The sequence below is a fragment of the Barbatula barbatula genome, assembly GCF_947034865.1.
Source record: "Barbatula barbatula genome assembly, chromosome: 25".
Lineage (NCBI taxonomy): Eukaryota > Metazoa > Chordata > Actinopteri > Cypriniformes > Nemacheilidae > Barbatula > Barbatula barbatula.
The window spans coordinates 11,860,365-11,872,338 of record NC_136788.1 but is presented as its reverse complement, the minus strand read 5'-3'; the positions used below and the strand labels follow the sequence as shown (position 1 = coordinate 11,872,338).

General features: G+C 38.2%; 1 protein-coding gene across 4 annotated transcripts; it reads left to right on the top strand.

Moving 5' to 3' along the window:
- Positions 1-3,310: 3,310 nt before the first annotated feature.
- ferry3 (FERRY endosomal RAB5 effector complex subunit 3) lies at positions 3,311-11,327 on the top strand. Of its 4 annotated transcripts, none has more exons than XM_079450941.1 (14): positions 3,311-3,748; positions 4,211-4,394; positions 4,479-4,624; positions 5,242-5,423; positions 5,643-5,742; positions 5,835-5,956; positions 6,229-6,335; positions 6,599-6,796; positions 6,915-7,043; positions 7,371-7,442; positions 7,516-7,718; positions 9,207-9,264; positions 9,478-9,545; positions 10,012-11,327. In XM_079450941.1, exons 2-14 carry the CDS (start codon positions 4,217-4,219, stop codon positions 10,102-10,104), a joined length of 1,656 nt encoding a protein of 551 aa, XP_079307067.1. In that variant the 5' UTR covers positions 3,311-3,748; positions 4,211-4,216; the 3' UTR covers positions 10,105-11,327. The 4 variants fall into 4 exon arrangements, with proteins under 4 accessions (XP_079307067.1, XP_079307068.1, XP_079307069.1 ...); XM_079450942.1 differs by lacking the exon at positions 3,311-3,748 and adding an exon at positions 3,751-3,771; XM_079450943.1 differs by lacking the exon at positions 3,311-3,748 and adding an exon at positions 3,769-3,940.
- Positions 11,328-11,974: the final 647 nt, after the last annotated feature.

The following is an 11,974-nucleotide window of genomic DNA, read 5'->3' as shown; positions in this document are numbered from 1 at the left end:
GTGTACAGTGAAACCTGCTGCTCTCTGGCACAGAATCATCACCGCAGCCCAGCAGAGGTGAGGCACGTCTAAATTGTTGGGATTAGTTCAGAGCATCCGATATCTATCGGGTGTGGGGCAAGTTCCCATAAGAAACATTATCTGGTGAGGAGTTTATCTCGATAATGATTGTATCATCAAACGCCGCAGGAGGTCTACGCAGTCTGCCTGGAACCAGCCAACACAGTTTGTCAGACGCCAAAGCCAAAATAGTCAACATATTCCACTTGAGATGGACATCTTTATGCCTTGCCTGATTTGAACTTTATTTATGAGCATTGCATAAGCAAAAATATGGACAACCTGGTACGTTATAACATCAACGTGATATCAAATTACTTATTTGCTCATGCAGAACACAACACCCATGTTGTGAACGGTTTTGATACGTGCATATGCAAACTAATAAAAAAAATTTTGTAATCTAATACAGAATGTACTGAAGGTTTTTTGATGACGTCATCCAACTCTACCCTTCAATTACCTCCATTTTGCCATGTATAAAAGATTCTTGCATAACATTGCTACAAAATCTTTTTTTTGGTCATTCCTCACAACTTATCACAAATTCATGGCCACTTTTTTTACGAGCCAATAAATTCTTTACAGATTAAACCAAGTTTTAGTTCATGTTGATTGTTTCTGTATTAACGGGATAGTTCATTCAGAACTAGAAAGTATTTCATCGTTTATTCGCCCTTATGTCATTCCTGACTTTCTTTTATCTGCAGAAAGATATTTTGAACAACGTTGATAACCAAACAACATTGGCCCCCAATGACTCACACAAATCCACAGAGAAATTTCTCAAAATATCTTCTTTAGTCTGTTACAGAGAAGAAAGATGAAGTGTACTGTAATTTGCTTACATAAAATCATCTACTGAATTCTAACCTGCATAATATGCCAATACAATCACAAAAAGACCTCATTCTAACCCTAAAAATATACACATGATGCACCAGTTAGAAATATCATATCGAACTCGCTTTTATTCATAGCTTGACATAAATCTTGCCAGGCTTAATTTAGAAAACATGTAGCAGTAAGTGCAGATGGACGGTATGTTCCTCGCACAAACTAGAGCCAATGATAGCACAGCGCCATATTCAGATGCGGCGCATACAGTCAATGTGTCCCACGGTCAAAAGAATGGCGAGAACACAACACTTCTACTAAAAGAATTAAAACCAGCAACCAGTCCCTGTTCCAAAGCCCCAAATGTTTCCATGGCAGCAGCACTTGTTGGGCAGAAGTGGGCGCTCAGAGACTTGCGTGCCTCAAGGTCTTTCCTGCCTCTCACTATGATTGAAGTGAGCTTCTTCAAAAACGAATGTTCCAATTTGTCTGCCAGCTGACGTATTAAAGCCATGCGTTGTGAGGATCTTTTTTAGATTGAAAGAAAATAAACTCTTCAATTTGCAGTGTTTGTAACAGTCCGATTTACTGAGAGCCACTCAAAAAAAAGATTTCACAGTTTTTCCTTTATACTGAAACTAGTATAACACGGCATGCTGGATGCTGTGCTCAGTTTCTATTCCACAGTCTTGTGTTTAATGTTAATAAAGTAGATAGTGCTGAACATGCAGGGTGCTGTAGGCTTCATTATTCTTTCTGCAGCGGAACAGGTCACTCATTAAACAAAATGCCACCAGTGCTCCCATTCACAAGTACAGGGAATCCACGGGTCCCAGGACAGTCCTCACATGCCCGCAATGCATTACAAGATGTATGACTGTTTTTTTTAATAGATGTACCGGGGTTTGTAGTACTTCCACAAAAATAGACATACGGCACGTTGTCACTGCTTTATAGGTTTAGCTTTGCGTCTCAGTGGTATCTAGCATTGCACTGTGATACCAGTGTAGACTGTGTATGGAGAGCTAGTAGACTTCTAAACAAGTGATAGAAAAATGGTAATGATCACAAAACGGTATTAGGTGCAATTAACACAAAAGCCTTGAGACATATCGCATCCCTTCCAAATCAGCCCACACGGAGTAAAAATAACGTAAAGAATTAGAGCCGTGATGAAGTGTGAAAGAAAAAAGAACAAAGGTTCATTTATAAGCCCGTTATGTTGTATAATTGCTATGATTCATCCTTTTGGGTTTTCTTCTGTACAGGTTTTCTGCTCAGAGAAAGAATTACATACAAAAAGGAAATCACTTCAATAAAATGCAATGTAATATTCTAGTTATTTGTTATCTAACATCTTACAGCAAGGTTGTATTTGTTAATATTATTAAATGGATTTACTAACGTGAACAAACAATGAGCAAAGTAGTTTTGCGGCAGGCGTTAATCTTTTTTAATATGTTAATGTCAATGAAGTCCTTCGTGTTAGTTCATGGGGCAGTAACTAAGGTTAACAGTTACAACATTTAAAAATGTATTATTAGTTCTACAACATTTAAAAATGTATTAGTTGAATGCTGAAATTAACATGACCAAAGATTGATAAATGCTGTAGATGTATTGTTCATTGTTAGTTCATGTAAGCTAAATAAATTGTTAACAAATGCAAACTTATGATGTAAGGTGTCGCCCTCTATTTCTAAAAATTGGGAGAGTAAATATATTTTAATTATAATTTTCCTTAGCATTTGTATTGGTAGTGTTTTCCCCACAGATGTGGGCATGTCTATAGACCGGCTGTAGGCTATCCTGCATGCTGCTACTGACACCCACTGGATGAAATTAGATTGATTCTCAACCTTTTTAAACCCTAGCAACATATCATAATAATAAAGATAGCTTATCTTACAGACAAGAAAAGTTTAAATGCACTGAAAGCCAACAACTAACCACGTCAACAAGCTGTATGTGACACTGTAAGACGTTATCCGATTACTTTTTGTCCATACTTAAGCAAATTTACACCATCCTGGATATTCTCCTTCCAGTTTAAAAAGATCAAGGACAAATTATGCCAAAATATATCAAATGAAATGCGCAGGGTGATAACTCTCGGCCAACGGATGCGGGCTGCAGGCAGGGGGCGCAACTCCCACGTGCGACTGCTGTAGGCAAAAAGTTGAACGCTTTGACGTCAACGTTACACATTTCACGAGCAAATGCATGTTGCATCTCATTTATTTATGTATGGCACCTATACGCAAATGATAGTATTTACATGTTTTCCCTCACATATTCTTCACGGAGTAAAACGAGTGCTGTGCGTGATTTAGACTTTAAGAGACAAAGAGGTCGACAAATGTCACTCGGCCTGTAGGCTAACAGATAACGTTACAGCATGCATCTTTAATATGGGTCTTGTTTTTGTGACAGAGAACAAATCTTTTATTCACACCTCATGCACCTGTTGTTCAATGACAACGCTGTCCCTCTCCTGAGTGATACAAAAGATACGAAACTAATATGTTTACTGCCACACGAGTAGGCTAAAACCATTATAAAATAATTAAATCGTGTTGTTTTTTATTAGACTGATATTATATCCACACAAGTGAAAGGCTTTATTGCGCTGTTCGATAGTTACGCTTTGAACGAAACACTTTCAACAAATATTAGAAATGCAACTAACCTACAGCAATATTGGTCAAAACATCAAAGAATAATCTAAGTAAAAATAGAAACAGAATTTCGTGCAGGCTACGGCAGATTTTGAATATTGATTTGTACTCATTGAATGTGGAAACTGCTGATACCAACAGTAAACTAGCCGGTCAGCTGACACCAAGTGGAGGTAAGTCGGAAGTCGCGTGCAGGGTAATAATGTTGCAGAATTCACTAGAAATACGCTAATAATAAAACTGTTAAAGCACAATATTTAAATAAAATATAATTTTTTAATTTCCTAAGCATTCGTTGAGTGTTCTGTAGTATGTCTGGAGCTCGTCACCGAGCATCGACAATGTGATGTGTGCAGTGTACATTTGTACGTTACTTGCATATTTAAAACTAGCCGGATTAAACCACGATATTATACCAGAGCTGTTTAGATAAGATAAAGAAGCACCACTGCAAAATGTAGTGTATAAAACCTATTGCGTGTTGTTTTGCCACACAACAAAATGTTATTGTTTTTTATTCTAATATATTTATCATTTATTCTTGTTTGTTTTATATTATGATTTATTTAGTTAGCATTCGGATCTTATCGGGGCAGAATCCTCTTATCTTTGTAAAGTTTGTTTTCGATTTACAGGTGAAAATGAGGAAAAACAAAAGGAAAACCAACACTATCGAAAAGGAGTTTGTGTTTGAGTTCCAAGCAGGAAAAAATCACTGTGTCCTCAAAGTACCACTTCAGTTCCCGCTTAAAGACAATGTTAATGATCTTCATGGACGGATAGTCCTGCTTCATAACATCCCCTGTTTCGTTGAAAATGGTAAATGTATAAAAGCAAATATGACTAGATTTAAACATATAAAACATGTCAATCACTGTATATAATCTTATATTCCTAATTTAGAATTGAAAACAAGACTGGTCGGTTTCATAGAAAGGGAAACGTTAGTGGACTATGACCGGGATGCAGAAGCAGCCCTGCAGAGACTTACTACAGGAGAGGTCGATATCAATAAACTTACAAATGTATGGGCCAAGGCCTATTCTGAGGTAAGAATATTAACTACTAAGAACCCATTAACTACTTGTTTATTTAGTTTATAGGTCTTTACATAACCTTTGTTTAGGCGAACTATTAGGTGATAGCTAATTTAACGTTAATGGAAATGTAACATGGTTCTTTATTGTTTATGAGATGCTTCAGTTTATTTTAAATCAGTCAGACAGGACAAGCAGACCATTTGCACTTGAAAGTATTGCACTTTGAATTCTGTTTCCACTTGCACCAGTGGATCCTTTAAAAAGAAAACAGAATCCACCCCTTCCTTTTCTAAGTCAGCTCACAGCGATGAATACATACAGGATAGCCATACATTTCTACTACAGCCATAAACACATGGATGCTCTCCAATCTATTCAATGTCCATCGAATTGCCTTTTATCCACCACCTTGTTGTTGTTTACGTAAAGATTCCTTTGTTTTTTTTCTCAAGTAATTAAGCTTTGCAGTTAAATGGGCTAAAAGTTATTCTTAAAGTATGAATAAGATTTCCGCCACGAAAGCTGTGACTTACAGTAAATGAATTAATGCAAAAATTTGCCTGAAACTGCACACCAACATTTTCTGTTTTATTCATTTCTGTATGTTGTGTAATTTCCGTATGTAGACTACATTGGAACATGCCCGTCCTGAGGAAGCCAGCTGGGACGAGGATTTTGCCTGTGTATATCACGAACTGATCCACTCTCCAGCCTCAGAGACCCTCCTCAATCTTGAACACAGTTACTTTGTCAGCGTCTCTGAGCTTATCAGTGAGAGAGACATGGAACTCAAGAAACTTCAAGAGAGGTGTGTGTGTCCTACTGTAATTCTGTTTAAGGAAGGAAAATGTCCTTCCTGTATGTATGTATTTTGGATGAACAGTTGCAAAGATTAAAACAAGTAACAGTTTTTTATTGCAGATTATATAAAGTACCAAATTTTTTTTTAGAAAACTTGATCATGCTTTTAATAATGTTCTTTCTTTTTACTGCTTGTGTAAATTTGCACTTGAATATATTCTCACAGGCAGGCTGCAGAGATGGATAAAGTCATGCAGGAGCTTGGAAAGACTTTATGTGACCAAGATGTAAACACAGTGGCCGCCCAGCACTTTGAGGCACAACAGGTGAAACGAAAAACTCTCGAAACTACTTCTGTTTACTAGAATAATGAAGAACATCATGGCTTATGTCTGTTTGGTATGTTCTGACAAAAAAGGTTCTGGAAAACAAGTGGGCCAGTGAACTGAAACAAGTTACAGGTATCCAGAAACAAGAGTATCAGGAGTGGGTGATGAAACTCCATCGAGACCTTCAGAATCCTAATAACAGCTCAATCACGTGAGTATAGGATAGTAAGAAGATACAGATCATATAATTATAACATTTTAACATATAAAAATATATCTTGTGTAATGTCCGCACTATTTGCACTTATATAGCAGGCTCATCAGCAGATTCTAGTAATGTTCTACAGTATGTTAGATGTATCACTACTGTCCAATCAGATTTCACATCAGCCTCACTTTGACAGCGACATCATATTTAGTGAACAACTGTGTTTGTGATTGATTGCGAGACTTCAGAAAGTGAGACTGTTATTTGTGTTTCAGTGAGGAGATCAAGGTGCAGTCCGGACAGCTTGGGGAGGGTGGGGAGGCGGGGGGGAGGATCTTAGAGGAACAACAACAGCTGGAGGAGAGCTTCACCATCCACTTAGGTATGGCATCTTCTTGGCAACCCCGGCAGTACGAAACGAAATGTAAAAATACCCGCTCAATACAAACAGGATTAAAGTGATTTACGCCCACTTTCAAGCTGTTTTCTGAGATATTGAAACACATTTTTGTGCCTGTTTTCACTTGTAACATGAGCTGATGTACACTAAGTATAAACATTTAGGACACCCACATAAGTGCATTGATGCATCTGAATAAATAAGAAAAAATTTAATGGATATGGCTACTGATATATATTGATCAGGGGCTCAGCTTAAGACCATGCACAACCTGAGGCTGGTGCGATCCGACGTGCTGGACTTTTGTAAGCACCGTCGCCATAGCAGCAGTGGGGTGAAACTGCGGCGACTGCAGACCGCTCTCTCGCTGTACTCCACATCACTCTGCGGCCTGGTGCTGCTTGTCGACAACAGAGTCAACTCATACAGCGGCATCAAACGAGGTACAGCCACTCTGATGCGAGTCTAAAGGAGGAAATCAGAATTCAGAACCTAAAAAATGCAAGGTTAATTATTTTGCATTGAGTAAAATTGCATCCTTATTTGTTTCTATGTTTTCAGACTTTGCCACAGTGTCCCAAGAATGCACGGATTTCCACTTTCCTAGGCTGGATGAGCAGCTGGAAATCGTCCAGCAGGTGGTGCTGTATGCCCGAGCTCAGCGCAGCAGCAAGCAGAAAGAGCAGCCGGGTGAGTGACGGAACAACTGAGTGTATTTGTGCCCATCCAAAACCAGCACCTCTGCATTGCACCATCAGATATCCAACTTCAATCCTTCCACGAGGAAGTGTTTAGTTTCTTCAAGATGATCAAATGTTTGGCCACATATAATGTGCTAATATAGTTTTGCTTTTTGCTGATTATTTGTGATAACTGTTACGTATCTAATGAACATTGTAACATATTTTTATTGAGAAATAAATCGCCAACGTCTCCTAGATTTAATTTGGTTTGCACATGTGCATGATAACGCGTGTCTTTATTTTTAATATAGACATTTTGTTGACTTTTTTATAGAGATGGCAAGAAATGGAGGAAGCGAAGACAAAAATAAGATGATAGACAGAAATTCTTCCAACATCCTACCAGGTAAATGAAATTGCATATCATATACTTTTAACTCTGATACCTGTCAAAAGTCATTTTAATAGTTTCTTTGTAGGTGAATTCTACATCAGCCGCCATTCGAACCTGTCTGAGGTTCATATTATGTTTCACCTCTGTGTGGATGATAATGTGCGTTCGGGAAATATCACAGCCCGTGACCCGGCCATCATGGGCCTAAGGAACATCCTGAAAGTCTGTTGCACTCATGACATCACCACCATCACTATCCCACTGCTGCTGGTGCACGACATGTCTGAGGTAAGAGAGAGAGTATAAAGTCTTATTAAAAAAACGTTTACCTCATGTTTTCTCATAGTTTTAATAATAACCTTCTTCTATGTATCACAAAGGGTGGATTTTAAGGAAAAAAGCACCAGTCACCATTACCTTGAATTGCATCTTTCTTCATACAATGAAAGTGAATGGTGACTGGGACTGTTAATAGCTAACATTTATGTCTCTATGTCCTTTTATACTTCGCTTAAAGTAACACTATGTAGTTTTTCGACCTTCAAATAATGTCTATATATTTCAGTATTTCACTAATTCTACTGCCATTGCTACTGAGCAGCCTTATAGTACATAGTTTCTTATAGCTTCTTCTTATAGCTACAAACACACTCTGTAAATACTGTGTTTGGGTCGGAACACACAGCCCCGCCCATCTGCTACCTGCGGAAGAGTGCCACATGGTTTCCAACGTTTCTGCATTTTCCGGTTCCATCCACTTAGTAAACAAACTCACGTGTATTGCGCTGCACACGGGGAAGCTTATACAGCGACACACTGTATAGAATTTTGCGAAATGGAAGTGAGTTGCTGCACACAGTTTTTAACACAGTGCCCCAGTGAAGCCCCACTTAACCTCAGCATTTCTTTATAGGAATCTATAACTTTTTACATTCAAAGGGGCATTTCGGAGCATTCATCTGCCAGCTGCCATCATCGCGATGTCGTGTTGGCATTTTGTTCTTTAATATTTAAACACAAAAGCTGAGCAAAACAAAGTGCCAATTGCACAATATCTTCTCAAATTCAGTCCCGTTATAAACACCTGCTTCCTCTGGTCACACTAAATCCCACCAAAACATTTTTATAGTATTTCCCCCAGTTTTAATATGTAAATGCATTTTTATACAGTTATGCGTATGTGGTTAATATTGACCTATCTGACAGATCACAGCATGTCTGTTATTTAAACTTGAGACCAAAACATGTGTTCTGAACCCTCATCGAATTGAACTCTCCCACTTTTCTGTCATCAAATAGATGCTGCGGTATCTTGCAAAACCTAAAAATGTTCTTTTCCGCTTGTTGCATACAGGCTATGTTTTAGCATGGAGTGGTTTGGATGCTGATTCTCGAGACTCTGTCGTCTAATTTAGAAGAGGTCTATTTTAGACCAGGCCGGTTGGACCGACCAGCGTCATTTTGGCTGAAATTAAAACCTCAATCACAGTTCAGGGTTCAGGAAATGTTTTTCATCTGAACAGGAACTGTGTGCCAGAGGCAGGCGTTGTAGGGCTAAAATGTTGGATCTGGTGTGTTTTCATTTCTGGTCACACGGATTGATAGGTTCAAAATAATGGGAATGTGACCTGCCGTCTCATATTATTGAAGGCAAAATTATTTGTATATTTGATTTTACGATTAAAGAAGATTTATGCAACCCTTTCTCTCTCTCTCTCTCTCTCTCTCTCTCTCTCTCTCGCTCTCTCTCTCTCTCTCTCTCTCTTTTCTGTACAGGAGATGACTATTCCCTGGTGTCTGAAACGAGCTGAGCTAGTCTTCAAGTGTGTAAAAGGTGAGCAAGCAATGCTCAAATGTAGAAATGTACTGTTGCACTGACGGTTTGAAGGAAGAGAAACATTCAACATTTGTTTACATTGTGTTTATTATTTTGTATAATGTAGTGTCATGAAAATTATGAAACATAATTTGAAACTTATCATTTGTAACCATTAATGTGGATGCTTTCCTGGTTATAACAATATACATTTGATATTCCTCTGTCCAGGTTTTATGATGGAAATGGCCTCCTGGGATGGAGGAATCTCACGGACTGTCCAGTTCCTTGTTCCACCGGTAAGCTTTGGTGTCTTAATCTACAACAATCTCTTCTTTTCATTAGTGACTATTCTGAAAATATGCTGGTAATATTAAGAATCGTTCATTAATCATCATTATTCAGTCTCTATTCTCAGACTGTCGCGAACATGCTCATAGGCTCAGGAAAAGCATTAAAATATGCATGTTTTACCCTTTAATTCCTTTTAAAATAACTCTGCTACACCCACACTGGTGTCTAGACATCACCCACATAAAGTGTAGTCATACTGTATAGCTTATGTAAAAGATAGTCAGCTGGTCTTTATTATTATAAAAACTGTGAAGTTGTGGTTAAAATAATTAGATTTTTTATTGACTGGAATGATGTAGTGCTGTACACATGGTGACCATAAATGTACTATTTGTTTATTTCATTTCTGTTCTTCCATAAACAATAATGTGTAATCAATCTGTGAACTTACTGATTATGCTTTATCATCAGAGTATCTCGGAGGACATGTTCTACCAGCTGAGCAACATGCTGCCTCAGATCTTCCGAGTCTCCTCAACACTCACACTAACATCAAAACGCTGACTGGGCCACCGGGAGGAACTCATGTTTCTTACACCTCAACTGCCAATATGTAGGACGCCACATCACTTTAAGTGCTTCATTTTCAGAGACACAAATACAAAAACAGTGCTGTCATGTCATGTACAAGCCTGTTCCAAGAGGCTTAGCACAGTGTCCTGATTATTTCAATCATAGATGTTTACTGGCATTCATAATTAGTTTATTTCGAATCAGAAAGTGCGATAAATATTCAAGGGCATTTTCAGATCCATTTACTTGTGAAACTGTGACTGGCGTTCACCTAATGCTGCATTGGAAGCAGGTAATGCCAAGACAAGCTGTGCATTTGTGCTGCATTGCAGTCAAGCACCCTTGGCCTCTCGTGTCTTCGTTCCTCGCCAGAAACTCCAGATGGCGCTGTCTTGGAGCTCTTTACAGCAGGATTGAGGTAACTAAAGCTGCTGATTGCAAATGTCAGATGAAATCAGACATCCGAGTATTACAAGTGATTTACCACGTGTTTGTATATTAAGTGGCAGTTGTAGGTACTGGCACGAATGCAGTTATATTTGAATTGTATGAAGTGGGGCATTGCTTGTGTGTTTCGTAAAACATTCAAAAAAAAAATTAAACTGTCTTTTTTTTATTGTGAATCTAACAAAAGTTTACCTTCATTTGGTCATTTGTTGCAAGTGGTATCTTCGTAATGCTTATAAAATGCTGGGTTGTTTCAATCTATGGTTGGGTCAAATATGGACATTTCTAGTTTAATTTTAACCAGCGGTTGGATTGAAACAACCCAGCATTTATATCTTCATAATGTTATAACAAATAACAGACTAGTGGGAAAAATGCGTTTTTTGAAATACCTTTTAAAATGCCTTAACAAAAAGAATCTGCAAGTTAACTAGTTTCAATTAAGTCTTTTGTGAGATTTTACCTAATGAGTACATTACAATACAATACAAAGTTACCAAGCAGGGCTAATCTGAGGGTTCAAGCGTTTGCATTCCCATCCGTCTTTTGTTCAAGACCACTGGCATGGTAATGACATCAGTTCATTGCTAAATGTCATTACAATGAATACAAATGTCACTGTAAATTCGAAGAACTCCATCAACTAAATTTGAAGTATTGACACTTCATACTAATTTGTTAGTTTACACCCACATCTGGCCCACTGATTCTGTTATACATAATAAGTATGTAAATAAACATGGTTGTGTATGCTTATTTACCAATTGATTATGTTTCTCAGCTGTGTATGTTTTTCAATTTGATTTATTTACACATTTATCTTGTTCGCTCTGAAAGATTCGAACCCACAACCCTTGCGGATTAGAAGCAGTTTCCGTCCTGCTGTTCACACAAAAGCAGCCCATAATTCCTAAACAATCTCGCTGGAACAGGGGGGCTTGTGCTAAGGAAACGTGTCACCGAACGTCCCGAAGTGTTGTAACGTTATCAGTTAGTGGCACGATATGGTCTCCGGTTACCGATGCCATCGGTCTGACCTCCAACTTCCCTTCCTCGGACCTCGCTTGCTGTTTGCACGTCACAGTCCTTCTCTTTAGCGCCTTCTGAGCCTGACAGACTGTTAATTCAGCCCGGCCGAAACATTCAATTTACATTCAGTTTCTGTGATAAACGTATAATGCGTCCAGTTTAATTAGAGCTTTGCATACCCTACAATATAGTATGCATACTACAAACTATTTTTTTCTTGAAAACTGATTCGCTTTGTGATTTAAGTGTGAAATAACCCTACACTCAGTTGAATAATGTATATCGTTGTCATGTAGTGTGTGTAAATCAGCAAGACTCGAGGGATGCGATAGAAACGCAAACAGTTTAGCATGCTTGCTTGTTTGCTAATAGATTAGCAGCACAT

Coding starts and splice junctions, on each gene's coding strand:
- ferry3 (XM_079450940.1), top strand. CDS start 4,133: ATGATTTATTTAGTTAGCATTCGGATCTTATCGGGGCAGAATCCTCTT. Junction 5,424..5,642: donor CTCAAGAAACTTCAAGAGAG/GTGTGTGTGTCC, acceptor ATATTCTCACAG/GCAGGCTGCAGAGATGGATA. Junction 5,957..6,228: donor CCTAATAACAGCTCAATCAC/GTGAGTATAGGA, acceptor TTTGTGTTTCAG/TGAGGAGATCAAGGTGCAGT.